This window comes from Hylobates moloch, unplaced genomic scaffold (assembly GCF_009828535.3).
Source record: "Hylobates moloch isolate HMO894 unplaced genomic scaffold, HMol_V3 SCAFFOLD_1, whole genome shotgun sequence".
In the NCBI taxonomy this organism is placed as follows: Eukaryota; Metazoa; Chordata; class Mammalia; order Primates; family Hylobatidae; genus Hylobates; species Hylobates moloch.
The window spans coordinates 261,164-276,898 of NW_026652276.1; the positions used below are offsets into that span (position 1 = coordinate 261,164).

The 15,735-nt window shown below is 52.0% G+C and overlaps 1 protein-coding gene across 3 annotated transcripts in view; it reads right to left on the reverse strand.

Annotated features, from left to right (window-relative positions):
• Positions 1-15,735, reverse strand: part of ATG4B (autophagy related 4B cysteine peptidase) — a 34,333-nt gene that overhangs the window by 5,389 nt on the left and 13,209 nt on the right. Inside the window, exons 1-7 of one of the 3 annotated variants that reach the window (XM_058436374.1) lie at positions 15,605-15,676; positions 14,460-14,659; positions 13,327-13,425; positions 12,302-12,403; positions 11,610-11,682; positions 7,737-7,816; positions 328-521 (exon numbers count right to left, since the gene is read on the reverse strand). In XM_058436374.1, the coding sequence (XP_058292357.1) occupies positions 328-521; positions 7,737-7,816; positions 11,610-11,682; positions 12,302-12,403; positions 13,327-13,387 (510 nt within the window). In that variant the 5' untranslated portion in view covers positions 13,388-13,425; positions 14,460-14,659; positions 15,605-15,676. Of the gene's footprint in view, positions 1-327; positions 522-7,736; positions 7,817-11,609; positions 11,683-12,301; positions 12,404-13,326; positions 13,426-13,567; positions 13,999-14,459; positions 14,660-15,604; positions 15,677-15,735 lie in introns of those variants that run through there. The other 2 variants (XM_058436365.1, XM_058436383.1) reach the window with 2 other exon arrangements.

Here is a 15,735-nt window from a genome sequence, read left to right on the forward strand (position 1 = left end):
GCCAGGGCACAGTGGAGACCCAGGAGGGGGCAGAGCTCCCTGTCAGGCTGAGGAGTGGTACCTGGTTCCGAGGACCCCCTACAAGCGCCTCATGCTTTCATCCTCGACATTCGCCTTGACACTTGCAGAACCAAAGCAGCAGGCGCCTATTAATGGACACGCCTCACGCCCACTCACCCCTTGGGAAATGGTGTAAACCAGGGTTGTTTACCCCTCCCCCGAGAGCCGGCTGCACAAATGGCCACGTGACGACGACGCGCTGAAAGTGACTAAAAACTGGGAGAAGGGGACGGGCACCCAGGGCTAGCGCCGCACGGCAGGACCCACCTTCAGCGTCTCCACATAGGCCTCGTTGATGTCCGTGAGCCCCAGGCGCAGGGGAATGAGAAGTACCAGGGGTCTCCATGGCGACGGCCTGTTGGTGACCTCAGCTCCGGCAGGGAATCCGTTGCAGTGCCCGTCGGAATCTGCAGGAAACGCAGTGGCGCCTGCACAGGGAACACTGGTCCTGCACAACCTTCCTAGAAAGGGAGACGTGTTTTCACTAACCAAGCAGACCTGCACGAAAGTGCTCCCACAAGCAAGCAAATGATGATTGTGTAACAGAAAAAGGGCAGTGCAAAGCCAGGTGCTTACAGTGAAATTCAAACTTGGAAAATATAGAAAAGTGTAAGAAAACCTTTTCATAATCTTGCCACCCAGAGAAAAAAGAAATATTTTCTATGCATACTTAATTCAAGAGTTTATTGTGAAATAAAGCACACACACAAAACGGTGCAAGAAAAAGCCACGTGCACTTGAGAGGAAAATCACAGAAGTATCCACGCAGCCCGCCAGCCTGGCTAGTGCCAGCACAGCCAGAACCCGCTCCCTCCGGGCCTCCTCAGCAACCCCTTTCCTTGCTCCCACCCCTTCCACCTACACACACCCGTGAGTCAATGGTCCGGAGGACACATCAGCCGGAGGGTGCGGTGATGGGAGAAGACGCTCCGGGAGCATGGAGCATGCCCGGCGTCTAGATCGGGGGTTCTCAACGCCACTCCCCACTCAGAGGAGCCAGGCTGGTTCCAGGGCCAGGCAGGGAATGTTCAGAGGCGCCTGCAGCATCTGTTTAACCCAGAACGTAAGGGAGGGCTCAAAACATAAACAAAAAACGCCAGAACACGGCAAAAGACACCATGAGACTGAGGTGGCCACCGGCCAAAGGTGGGACCGTCAAGCATCAAAAAGATGGGCAGTGACGGGTGACAGTGACAGGTGACAATGACCGACAGGTGACAGTGACAGACAGGTGAGTGACAGGTGACAGACGGGGACAGCAACTGGGGACAGCGACAGGTGACAGACGGGGACAGCGACAGGTGACAGTGACAGGTAGCATATGCACACTAAGTGATGGGAGAAAAGGCGGCTCTTCTCAAGAATGCCAACCAATAAACGTGAAAGGAAAGGACAGGCTAGAAAAACCACCATTACCAGGCAGCAGTCACACAGCTCACCAGGACACGCTCAGGGTCCCCACTGGATTATTCATTAATTACAAAGGAAAAAAGACACCATCTCTGGGGATCTGACATAGTGTCCCACTGCAGGCCCTGGACGGGATGGCAGAGGACACTGCCACCCAGAGGCTACTCTCAGCCACAGGCTCAACCCAAGCCCAGCTGTGAGGAAGCAGACAAATCCAGCGTGCAGGATGGTCAGCTGACCCGAACTCTTCAAAAATGCCACGAAGCAGCAACGACAACAACAAAGAGGCAGAACCTTCTCAGTTAAAGACTAGAAAGACATCGCAACTATATACACACAGCACCAGACCCTCAACCAGGAACACAAATCAGCTGCACGGGTTGTTCCCGGGACAGCAAGGGGACAAGACGGACCCTGGTTAGTCGTGCCGTCACCTCTTTTGTGGTGATGAGGCTGTGTGGCTCTGAGGAACACTCTCATTCGTAGGCTTGCTCATAAAAATCAAGCGTGTCAACATACAATTGGTGGATCTAGGTGGAGGGTTTGTGGCCATGACTCACTGAACTTTTTTGTAGGACTCAAATTTCTCAAAACAGACAGCTGGAAAACAAGGATTCTGAGACAGAAATTTTTAAATTTCTTTTAGAGACAGGGTCTCACTCTGTCACCCAGGCTGCAGTGCAGTGGCGCAATCACAGCTCACTGCAGCCTCAAACACCTGTGCTTAAGCAATCCTCCTGCGTAGCTGGAATAACTGTGCCCCACTGATTTTTTTTTGAAGCCGATTCTGTCGCCCAGGCTGGAGTGCAGTGGCATAATCTCGGTTCACTGCAACCTCCACCTTCTGGGCTCAAGCAATTCTCCTGCCTCAGCCTCCCCAGTAGCTGGGATTACAGGTGTGTGTCACCATGCCCAGCTAATTTTTCTATTTTTAGTAGGGACGGGGTTTTGCCGTCTTGGCTGGGCTGGTCTCGAACTCCTGACCTCAAGTGATCTGCTCGCCTCAGCCTCCCAAAGTGCTGAGATTACAGACATGAGCCACTGTGCCTGGCCTGATTTTTCTATTTCTTATAGACAGGGAGTTGTCCAGGCTGGTCTCAAGCAACCCTCCAACTCAGCCTCCCTGAGGGGTGGGATTACGGGTAGGAGCTACCATGCCCAGCCTTAAGGGAGTTGTTTGGGTTTCTGTTTGGTTTTTGAGACAGGGTCTTACTGTCACCCACGCTGGAGTGAAGTGGTGCAATCACGTCTCACTGCAGCCTCAACCTCCCAGGCTCATGCGATCCTCCCACCTCAGACTCCCGAGTAGGTGGGACTACAGGTACATGCCCCCATGTCCGGCTAGTTTTTTTTGTTGTTGTTTTGTTTTGTAGAGATGAGGTTTTACCATGTTACCCAGGCGGCTGGTCTCAAACTCCTGGACTCAAGCAATTTGCCTGCCTCCACCTCCCAAAGTGCTAGGATTACAGGCGGGAGCCACAGCGCTTAGCCAAAGGAGGGATTTTAACTTTGATTTTTTAAACATATATGTTATTGCTTCAAAGAGCCAGTTCTAATATGTTAGCTCTAATAAATTTTTTTAATTTTAAAATTTATTTTTAAAATATTTTATAGAATGAGGTCCAGGTACGGTGGCTCACACCTGTAATCCCTGCACTTTGGGAGGCCGAGGTGGGCAGATCATGAGGTCAGGAGATCAAGACCATCCTGGCCAACATGGTGAAATATGGTGAAACCCCATCTCTACTAAAATACAAAAAATTAGCCAGGTGTGGTGGTGGGCACCTGTAGTCTCAGCTACTCAGGAGGCTGAGGCAGGGGAATCACTTGAACCTGGGCAGCAGAAGTTGCAGTGAGCCAAGATCACGCTACTGCACTCCAGTCTGGCGACAGAGCAAGACTCTGTTTCCAAAAAAAAAAAAGACGTCTGGCTATGCTGCCCAGGCTGGCCTTGAATTCCTGGCTTTAAGCCATCCTCCTGCCTCAGCCTCCCAAAGTGCTGGGATTACAAACATGAGCCACTGCACCAGGCCTAATACATTTCTTCCTTCAAATCATTAATTTCTGTGTTTGTCTTTAATATCATTCTTTGGTTTCTTCAGTTAATTTTGCTTTTTACGAATTCTTGAGTTGTATGCTTATTTCATTAATTTTCACTTTGTAAAAGAACCCATATACTAGTATTGAAGGTACACAGGTTTTCTTCTGAGTTCTGTACACATCAGATTCAGAGAGTTATGGTCTGTACACTTGACTTTTTTGAGGTTTCACATTTCCAGGCAGCAGGGTTGTATCCTTTTTTCATTTTATTCTGCATTAGTTTCATAGAAATTCCCAGGTACGCTCTGCTGTCACAATCTAGGGTTTGACAGTATCTAATAAACTCTGTTTATTGTGTTATCTGGGTCCCCTGTAGCTTTGATCTTTCTGTATCTAATCTGTTAATTATTCTGTTTTCTATATATTTTGCTTTATTATTTTTTGTTGTTTTGGTTTTTTGAGACAGTCTTACTGTGTCACACACGCTGGAGTGCAGTGGCATGATCTCAGCTCACTGTAGCCTCCGCCTCCCAGGTTCAAGCAATTCTCGTGCCTCAGCCTCCCGAGTAGCTGGGATTACAAGGGCATGCCACCATGCCCAGCTAGTTTTTTTTTTTTTTTCAGTAGACACAGGTTTTACGACGTTGACCAGGCTGGTCTTGAACTCCTGACCTCATGTGATCTACCCACCTTGGCCTCCTGAAGTGCTGGGATTATAGGCGTGAGCCACCGCGCCCGGCCCGCATTATTGATTTTGAAGTTATGTTTTGGTAGAAAGGCTTCCCAGTGGTGACATTTTCCTGCTGACTCATGATTTGTTACCTGCACAGACCCTACTGTCTCAGGAACATGATCGAACACACGGAGCCGCTCGAGGGCTGATGTGTAGCCGGGCCGGTTGCTTCTCTGCTTGCAAAGCCCAGCACTGAGTGTGTGACCTACCACGTCACAAACACCCTGCTGTCAACAGGGTGCAACGCGCTTTTGCCTATTCCTGCCACCACTTGAAATTTTCTCATGTTCTCTTTATACTTTGAACACATTTCAAATTTCTATTTCTCTATCAATGACAACTACACAGTACATATACCTACTGTCACCTCATGAAGCCAGGTCTCTTCCCAGCATTCTAAACATTTTCCGGTAGCATCTGGTGTGGCACGAACACGAGGTGCCCTGGACAGTTGAGACTCTGCCTTTCTTCAAAGCAGTTTAGTAGTAACACCATTATTTGGATGTTTAGAGAAGTTTCCCTCATTTCTGCAATTGGGAAATACTATCAGGAACATGCATGTTTAAGTACATCTGAAAAAAATGTGGAGTCTTTAGCTCTAAGGACTCAACTCTCACCAACACAGGGGAATTTCTCCTCTTCCTTCAGGGGTCAACTCTCCTGAAAAGTTCCAATTCACACACTCTGCTTTCAGCTGCCTCTATTTTGCTGCACTGCCTCTCAAGAGAGTTGAGTTTCAGCTACTGTGATTCTCCTCCCCACTCTGTTTCTCTGACTGTGCTTGCTCTGGTATTTTCTTTCATTGGAGTCATTTGTCCTCACTGCCAGACTGACACGTTTTCCAATCTGTATTTCCTCCCTACATTCAGTGACATTCTGTCTACTGCTGTTAGAAAGGTCTAAGCCCGTCAACGTTAAGGACAAGAAGAGCATGCTAAGGATGTCCTGGCTGGCCTTTGACTGGGGGTGGACAGAAGGATGGGCAGGGGCCCAGATGGGTTGGTGGACGGGGACACTGTAGGCAGTAAGGTCTCCCCTTACCCCGCAGGCGTCACCTAAAATCTGAGTGGGAACACCGTCAGGCAGCTCGCTGGAGGAAGAAGCTTTAGTGGAATTTCTGAATGGCATCAGCCTTCTCCTATCTAACTGCTCCTTCCACAAGCAGTTCTGAGAAACTAGAAGAAAAGTCCTTGCTTGGCCAAGCACCTGTCTCTCTAGCTTCGGCTTTGCGGACTTCTTTCTCAGATGTCCTCCCTTGCGCACTCTTACCAGCACAACCGAAAAAAGCAGTCTGCTTCCTGCCTTCCCCCCACTACTCCCTCGTGGGGCTTTTGGTAGGGGTCATTCAGAACGACCCCGATGTCCTCCTCACAACACCACGCCACACTCAGGAACCCAGAAACCCAGGCCTTGTGCATCAATGCCAGTGCCTTTGCTGGCTGGATGTGGATGCCTTTCTTCCTAAATGGGGGCGTCAGGCACCTTCCACATGCGCCTATGAGGAACAGTATCCTTTCAGGCAGCTGACGCAGTGAGACTAAGCCGGTCAGACCAGGCAGCCTCCACATCCTCCCGGGAGCCGCCATCCCCAGGGGCTGAGAAATGCAGATTCAAGTTCTTCCAGGACCTGACCCCACCCTCACTTTGACAAGCCACGTTTCAGCAGCACTGCTTTGGGCAGCCCTGAGACTGCCGAAGAGATGGAGCTGGAGTCCACACAGCCGAGCTGCCCCCAAGACTCCCTCCCGTGCTACCTGCACCCAGAGGACGGAGGTTCTAGGAAGCCCTGATCCGTGCGCCTTCTTGGCCACTGCACCCAGTCAACAGCCTCCCTAATCTGAGGCCAGGGACTGAGGTGTGACTTGGTAAGATGCTGAGCATGGGTAGGGAATGAGGGGGTGATTTCCCCAAAAACGGGAGGGAGGGTGGGGGAGTGAACAGGAAACTAAGGTGTAATAGTATATTGTGTAGCCAGTTAATCATTACAATGCTGTCCCTCATGGCCAGGAGAAAATACTTAGGAAACTATGTAAGTTTTTGAAAAGCACAAGAGAAATACTGAGAGTTAAGAATGTCAAAATGCTCATATGAGTTATTTCTGAGTGGTAAAATCAGTAATTTTTCTCTTTCTTTGTACTCTTCCTATGTTTCCAATGTTTTATAAAAATTTCAAGAAACAGAATGGAGGGAAAAGGCAGATGGAAGAAAAACACCCTTTGGTTATGACCCCAAGTTCAAGTCTCTGAGGAACAGAATCCTGGAAGGGGAGCCCGCTGCAGCAAAGCTCTCAATGCTGCAGACGCCGGCCTCTCTCTCCCTGAGAAAGTCCAGCCTCACCCCCCTCGCTGTGTCACGACGCCCCCGAGGACGGCCAGACTACGAAGAAACAGAATGGAGAGGCAGGGAAGGGGCGCGTCTGTGACCCAGCACACACCTGTGTGGTGACCTGGCACACCCAGACACAGGGCAGTACCCACTCTCACTGTGAATCTGTGCGCAGTTACGGCTGTGGCTCTGAATGAGGTCTTTTTTTTTTTTTTTTTGAGACGGAGTCTCGCTCTGTGGCCAGGCTGGAGTGCAGTGGCGTGATCAAGGACCACTGCAACCTCCCCCTCCCAGGTTCAAGCGATTCTTCTGCCTCAGCCTCCCGAGTAGCTGGGACTATAGGCGCGTGCCACCATGCCCAGCTAGTTTGTGTATTTTTAGTAGAGACGGGGTTTCACCATGTTGGCCAGGCTGGTCTTGAACTCCTGACCTCATGATCCACCCGCCTTGGCCTCCCAAGGTGCTGGGATTACAGGCATGAGCCACTGCGCCCGGCCTAAATGAACCCTTTCTTATGGAAAACTGGATTCAAGGCAATAGCCTACATGTAGAACTTCAATAAAATTGGAATTGAGGGAGTTTTGAGAAGCTCCTTGGGAAAAAGGTGGGGAGGCATATTTAAGAGTTCCCAGCTTGGCTACATCATGGAAAGTGAAACATCAATTTGGAACTTACTCAATGAGCCCATTTGTTAGAACTGAGCCACCATTTTCCTCCTAGATGTAAATGCTGCCATGCCTAGGTTCCTTCAAGGCTGCAGCAGACCTTTCTTCCAGAAAGCTGAAAAGAGCTCCGCCTTCACGATGTGCCTCTGCTCCAGATGGCCGCACATCAAGGCACGCAGAAGAACTTCACCAGAATTCCCACACGAGGGCGCCCAAGCACAGCACGCCTTCACCAATGATTTGTAACCGAGACACAAAACATGACGTGAGATACCAAGTCACGGCCTCCAGAGAGCCTGGGCTCTCCTCTCTTGGTATGACCGCCGGGATAGGAGAGCGAGGCCACCGTGCATCTGGCTTGGCACGCAGGCCCCACGGAGCGCCTGCACGGCACGGGGCGACTGACAACACTTGCCGAGGCTTCCGTGGGGACTCCGGCGAGGAAGTGTGTGTGTTGCCCATAATTTCAACTTTCTTGTTCATGGAAACCCCGAGCCACTTACTGATTTCCTCCATCACCACAGTGTTGTCCATTGCAATGTGGACCGCCAAGGAGCTCCACGTGTCGAAGACGGCGAGCTTCCTGCAGAGATAGGAGAATGACCATAAGCTTTTGTACAATTCAAAGACGGTTCATCTTGGCAGTGACAGCTGTGGGAAGCAGTGTTCGCGTTAGAGGTGCTTCTCGGATGAGAAGGGCCAAGGCTCCTAAAGTCCGGGGCACAGCCAATGCCACAGACAGGAAGAAAGCTGTAGGTAAATCTGCTTCTTCTCGCCTGAGGTCCAGAGGTCCTGCCCTTGCCCCAGCCTCCATTCATAGAGAGCACAAGCAAGAGGCTTTTGAGCGGCCTGGTTTCCTGGTCTCACTGGCACAGAGGCAGGAACTAGAACATGAACCCAGCTCTGAGACGCTGTGGGTTTTGCCAACTTTGAGGCAGGCCTCCCCAGCACCTTCACGCTCTGCTCTACTCTCCCCTCCACCAAACACGCTGAGCTGACAACCAAGGAATCTGAGTCCTTACAGAGAAACCTGCAGCTTAGTGGGAAGCACGACTGTGCACGCCAGTGAGGAGGAACTGTGGCCGTGGATTTCCCGTTCCGAGGGAAGGGCAGATTCTGCAGCCAAAAGTCTAACGGGACTCTGATCTCATCTCAGGTCTGGTGGAGGTGGGGTCAGAGGACCTCAACAAAAGGTAAAACAACAGAAAAGGCCCTGAGGCAGCAAGGACCTGGTGCTCCTGGGGGCAAAATGCAAGACCTGTGGAGGCAGGTTGGGTGGGAGTGGAGCACGGGACTGGGGTGACCACACAGAGCTCCTCCCAATGCACAAGCCCAGAGGGGACACTGGGAGGACAGCCTGCCCCCCCCACTGCCCCCTGCCCCACCACCTTCCTCCTCCTATCTCCAGCCCAGCTGCAGTGCTGAAGATGGGAGGACAGCCTGCTTCCCCGCCCCACCCCACACCACCTTCCTCCTCCCACCTCCAGCCCAGATGCAGTGCTGAAGACGCACCCACACACAAGGGACACAGCAGCACTGGCAAAGCTGACCTGGCGGAGGGCAAACAAGGAAGCAGCAGCCACGCGGGCCAGTGGTCAACACTGTAGAGAACCATAACGCAGGAACGGGGAGTGGCGCTACTAACGTAGCCACAGGGAAGACCTTGGTGCCAAAGGGTACCTGGGCAGATATGGGGCGCAACCCAGGCAGGTGTGGGGGGAACAGGGTCCAAGTGCCAGGCACCACACATGCAAAGGCCCTGAGGCTGATGTGTCCCAGGAGCACAAGGTGTCATGCCAGGGAGGTGGGGTAGAGCCCCGCCTGAGTCAGCAGCTAAGTGCCAGAGCGGTTCAGGGCAGAGTGGTGGCCAATGTGTTTTATGCAGATGGCTCTGCTGTTATTTGCTAAAGAGACTCCAGGATGACAAAGAGAGAAGGAAGATCAACAAGAAGGAAGAAGATGGGGCTGGGACCAGCACAGGGAGTTAAAGGATGAACACTGGTCAGAGTCTGGACATATTTTGAATGGGCCCACTGAAAGAAAGAGGAATTGGTATTTTGAATGGGCCCATTGAAATAAAGAGGAATTGGCCAGGTGCAATGGCTCATGCCTGTAATCCCAGCACTTTGGGAGGACGAGGCAGGTGGATCATGAGGTCAGGAGTTCAAGACCAGCCTGGCTAACATGATGAAACCTTGTCTCTACTACAAATACAAAAATTAGTTGGGCATGGTGGCACGTGCCTGTAATCCCAGCTACTGAAGAGGCTAAGGCAGAAGAATTGCTTGAACTGGGACCCGGGAGGTGGAGGTAGCAGTGAGCCCAAGATTGCACCACTGCACTCCAGCCTGGGCTACAGAGCTAGACTCTGTCTCAAAAAAAAAAAAAAAAAAAAAAAGAAAGAAAGAAAGAAAGAGGAGTCCTGGCCGGGTGCGGTGGCTCATGCCTGTAATCCCAGCACTCTGGGAGGCGGACGCAGGTGGATCACGAGGTCAGGAGTTCAAGACCAGCCTGGCCAACATGGTGAAACGCCGTCTCTACTAAAAATTAAAAAAATTAGCTGGGCATGGTGGCGGGTGCCTGTAATCCCAGGTACTGGGGAGGCTGAGGCAGGAGAACTGCTTGAACCAGGACCTGGGAGGCGGAGGAAGCAGTGAGCCTGAGATCACGCCACTGCATTCCAGCCTGGGCTACTGAGCTAGACCGTCTCAAAAAAAAAAAAAAAAAAAAGAAAGAGGAGTCCTGGCCAGGCACGGTGGCTCACGTCTGTACTCCCAGCACTTCGGGAGGCTGAGGCAGGAGAATCACTTGAATCCAGGAGGCAGAGGCTGCAGTGAGCCAAGATCACGCCACTGCACTCCAGCCTGGTGACAGAGCGAAACTCCATCTCAAAAACAAAGAGGGGGTCTACAAGAATCCCAGATTTTGGTCTGAGCACCTGAAGGACCACTGTAGGAGAAGCAGGCTGGGGCCAGTACGAGCTCTGGCTGTCGGGTCACCATCCTCACTGATACCCAGGTGGAAATGCAGAATAAGCAGCTGGACCTGAGCCTGGAGTCCAGGGAGAAATCAGCCCTGGAAGCCGTCCGTGTGCCTGGGTGCCACAGCACGTGCAGGTTGGGGAGCATCATCCAGCAACAGGGGTGGGGGCTGGTGGGGACCGGGCAGGGCACCAGGAAAAACAGTGAGCATGGCGAGTGGCCCGGTGCTTCCAGAGAAACAGCGCTGACTTGATGGGGCCACGCCAGGCAGCAGTGAGAGAAGTGTGAGTGGAGGGGTGTGGTGGGGGCTGGGGAGCTGCTGGATAGAGGACTCTGAAGGGCACGCAGTAGGGACTGAGCAGGTGCCACGCCAAACACAAGGAGGGCCCAGGAGACAGAGGGAGCAGCAGGCTGGGGATGTGGGACGGGGGTGACGTGGGATGTGGGAGAGACGGACTTGTGCAGGACCCCAGGGAACCTGACAGAAAAGCTGGGTGGAGACAGTGACTGCCATGCTGAGGAGAAGGCTGTGGGTGAGGGGAGACAGGGCCATTTCAGGAACGTGGAACGTGGGGTGCCTGAGGGCCTTGAGTGGGATACGGAACAGGCAGATGCAGAAGGAGAGGCTTCAAGGGAGCCGTGGCTGAAGACAGGCTGGGGAGACGCCGGCCCTTGGACCAGTGGGGAGGAGACCCTGAGGGGACAAGTCCTGGGGGAACTGGCCAGAGCCTCCCCAAAAATGCTGGGATGCCAGGACACATGGAATCAGACCAAATGACCCCGGATGGGTCAAGAGGAATGAAGAGGGGACACGAAGCTGAAACCACAGGCAAGTTTCTGGAACTGCAGGGAGGGTCATCTCAGAGGAATCTGGGGGCGCGGGCATGCAATGGGGATGAGTGAGGCGTGAGAGGGAGCAGGTGCAGAGCAGATGCAGAGCAGACTTTCAGACGTTGAGGTGCATGGGAAGGCGAGCGAGGCTACAGGGAGTCTCTGGGTAAAGTGAGAAAGGCAGGTGGCAAGGCCCGCGGAGGGCAGCCTCCAACAAGCCCACAGAGGTGGAAGGGCCTGGCACCCACACAGACAGGCTGCAGACTAGCTTCAGCTGCCCATCCCATCAGAAGCCACTATTACAGGTGGCTCCACGTGGCAGACAAAGAACAAGGGTCCAGTGTGCCAGCCAGGATGTGGACTATGCTGTTCATTTTGTTAGAAAACATAAATTCCTATTCACAAGACCCCTTGACAGAGTCATCTCTGAGAAACCTTCCGAGGGCCATGAAGTAAATAATTAGAGACCCCTGATTTCCTGTAGCCATGAAGACTCAAGGAGAATTTAACCCCCAGGGAACATCCCTGCTGCCCCATGCTCGGCAGTGGAAGTGCAGTACATACTTGAGGACCTGGGCGACAGTGTTCGGCCCGTACCACTGGCCTATGGACTTGCCTTCGCCAACTCCCATTTGCGCTGCAGGGAACAGATACACATTAGCAACACACACCCGCCCTGACCTTCCTAACGCCCGCAGCCCTGACCTCTGGTGGCACGTGGTGACAGAAGACACATCACAGGAAGGCCTGGACAGCACCCTACCCAGCCTCCAGATGGAAGGATGACCCAACAAGATCGGGGGAGGCATGAGGGGGCAAACACGGTCTCGGGGACTGTCCTTCACTATGAACTTAGGAAAGGAGGGAAAATGAAGGGACCACTTCCTTCTCTAAGTGAAAACACAGTGCTCAAAAGCCGGCCTTGCTTGCAAGAAAGGCCAGCTCCTCTTTACTCACTCCACTTCAATGTGAGCATTCAACTGGCGAGGCCAGTTTCCCCAGACTGTGCCGAGCACCAGGCACTGCAAGCCGCATGGACAGCAGGAAGGGCAAAGCCCAGGGTCTGGGCCTGGGTGGGACGGGGGTGATGTGGGATGACATGGGGGTGATGTGACAGCAGCGCACAGGCGGTCAGAGGTCAGTGTTTACAGCCTCCTGCTCCACATCCCACACCAGAAAAGCTCTTAGGGGAAACCGACCACTCCACCCTCTCCAAGCAGCCAAGGTGGGGCCTAGCACAATCTGCAGCCTCCCACCTATCTGGTGAATAGAGTAGTAACTGTCCTTCCTGTCGATGAATGCGTTGAGGACGCTGAAGTAGCTGTCTGGCTGCCTCTTCCTTTGTGTCCACCTCCAATCTATTGGAAAAAAAATTACAGGTCAGCTCTACCATAAATATGAGAAACAAGTTTTCACTTTCACACTCAAGATACAGATGGCATCCAAACCTTTTCCAGAATCTTTTTTTTTTTTTTTTTTTTTTTGAAACAGAGTCTCCCTCTCTCACCCAGGATCGAGTGCAGTGGCGTGATCTCGGCTCACTGCAAACTCCGCCTCCCGGGTTCAAGCGATTCTCCTGCCTCAGCCTCCCGAGTAGCTGGGACTACAGGCGCCCGCCACCACGCCCAGCTAATTTTTGTATTTTTAGTAGAGATGGGGTTTCACTGTGCTGGCCAGGATGGTCCTGATCTCCTGACCTCGTGATCCACCCACCTCGGCATCCCAAAGTGCTGGGATTACAGGCGTGAGCCACCGCGCCCGGCCCAGAATCTTTTAAAAGTAAAAACCCATGTTCTTCAGGATTTCAAATACATATATGCCAAGTTATCAAAACAAATCTGTACGGAAAACAGTTTCGGCAATTTAAAACATTTATTAGCATTCTTCTTCTTTTTTTTTTTCAGATAGGGTCTAACTCTGCTGCAGAGGCTGGAGTGCAGTGGTGCGATCTCAGCTCACTGCAGCCTCCATCTCCCGGGTTCTAGCAATTCTCCTTATCAGCCTCCCAAGTAGCTGGGACTACAGGCAGGAGCCACCACGCCCGGCTAATTTTTGTATTTTTTGTGAGACGGGGTCTCGCCATGTTGCCCAGGCTGATTTATCAGCATTCTTTAAAGTCGGTTTTTCAAATCAATAAAAACAAGTGGCTCATTACTCAAGAAACCCCCAAGTTCTACTCGGTGTTTTACCTGTGGCCCGTTCTAAAGAGCCCTGACCCCACAGTCCCCTTTGCTTCCTGAGAACGCCGTGGCCATGCGCCCTCCCCAGGGCTGTGACTCACCTCGGCCTAGGTGCCGGCACACCAGGGCTTGGGCAAAGATCATCTGTCCACACCGCAGCATGCAGCCCCAGCCTGTGTCCGAGGTGGGGCCTGTCCCCCCTGTCATGGCAGACAGAGAGAGAAGTGCTCATGGCCAGATGGCCCCACAGGCCACGAGCCCACTGGCAGGAGGCAGGGGGTCAGTCCCACACCACAGGCACCGACTCCCTCATCCATCAGCTCCACCTGGGGCAACACACACCTCTTAGGACTCAGTAACACCAAGGGCCACATTTACTGGAGAGTGAAATGTCCCGACAACCTCCTCAAAATGGGCAAAACACATGAACAAGTCAGTCACGGAGCAAAAGGAATGTCTGACAAACATATGAAGACACTGACCCCCGTAAGTCATCCAGAAAATGCAAAGTTAAACGAAACAAGGCATTTTCCAATTACCAGAAAGGCAGAAATTCAAAGGCTTGATGACAACCAGTGCTGCTGAGAGCACAGGAAGGGCCACAAGGGCAGCAACTCAGCCCTTCCAGCACAGGTGCCTGGGCCCTGCCCTCACAGCCACACCCTGGGGCCCAGAAAGATGGACAACATGCACCATGGAACTGCACGGCATGTGACAGGCACATGGGAAACAGTGCCAGCCCACAGCAGGGGTCCAGTGGAATGCTACTGCACAGCTGTGACAACAGAGAGGGCCACCTGTGCAGCGGACAAGAGGCTGGTAGGTGGCTGCACACTAGGGTGAGAAGCAGAGATTCGGGGGTCAGACCACAAGGTTCGCCCTGTGCCACCTTTGGGCTTCCGGCAGCTTCTCCACACACTGGCAAGGACAATAAACCCTGTCTTGGGGTGGTGGTGGCCATCACCCACCAACAACCCAATCAGCAGTGCCCATGATCACCCTCGCTCCACTGCTGATCGCTCCACTGCTGATAAAAACGTATCTCAGAGCCAGGCGTGGTGGTGTGCACCTGTAGTCCCAGACACTCATGAGGCTGAGGAGGGAGAACTGCTTGAGCCCAGGAGTTCAAGTCCAGCCTGGGCAACATAGCGAAACCCCATCTATTAAAAAAACGAAATTAATAATTTTAAAAAATTATCTCTGTGGGGCTAAGAAGGAAACACACCACACTTGCCCTTCAGAACTGCAACAGGGCTGCTTCATCTGCAGGGTTCATCCCCAGCCTCTACCTCCTCCACAAGGCCTCTGCCAAACCAGAAAGGCTTCGCTCCAGTCCTGTTCTCCTTCCCAGCACGCGGCAGGGTAGCTTTGAAGGAGATGGAAGCTGGGGACAAACCTGCATCCAAGGCCACCAAGAGAGCAGGTTCGGCGCAGCTGCGGAAGAAGCGGAAACTGTGGAATGAGCAACTATTCCTAGGGCACATCTGACAAGGTATGTCATTAAAATATATCATTAAATATCAATATTCCCAGGGTACATCTCACAAGGTGTATCATTAAGTATCAACTTAAGGAGACACTGTCGTATGTCCCTACGCGTCAGTGTTCTCCAATGTCAAGCCGCTGTGGCTATCTGACTTCCACCTCACTTCGGGATAAAGAACGAAACCACCCCTAGAAGAGGGACGAAACCCTGACCCGGCACTGAGGAAGCGTGACGCCAGCCCGGCCCTCACCTCCGGCCTCAGTTCTCTGCCGGTGAGAGGCAAGGCTGAGAACCAGTCCCCATCTCCTTCCAGCTCCAGGGTAGACAACAATGATGAATGGCTTTTAACAGAATGTACCTTAGTGTTACATAAAAACATGGCACATTCACCTGGCCCTTCAAATCTCCCCATAGGTTAAGTGTGGAAAATACTAAAAAAGATGAGGGCTACAGAGAATGGCTTCCAAACATTCTGGACCTAAGTAAGAGACATACTGTATAGCTGTGACCCAGAACACACATTCAAATATGCAAACTAAAACTAAACTCCCTGAAGCGACATGCTGCCCGCCCACGGCGGACACGCACTGCTTTCTATGCCATTCTGTCCTACATTTAAAACAATGTTGGTCGTAACTCATGACACTGATTTCCAGCTCCAGTAATAAGCTGTGATTTGCAGCTGGAAAAACACTGGCCTAGAGTCAGGAGCCGTGGGTTCTAGCTTTGCCACTACTACATGTGAGGCCTCGGCCAATTCATTTCACCAGGACTGCTGTGAAGATTCAAATGAAGTCAGTGGCATATTGAAGTCCAATCTACAAACATAAGTTTTCCTTCTTCCTAAAAACATGTATATTTTGTCCCACGCTGTAATAAAACAGAGTACTTACCGATGGCTGGAAAGTTTTTCCTGTATGTAAACCAAAGTCTAGATGCCACATCAGACAAGATCTCGTCCTTTTCTAGAGGTTGTTGAAAAGAAAAAAGAACACACACACACAACACCTTAAGTCTGCAAGTC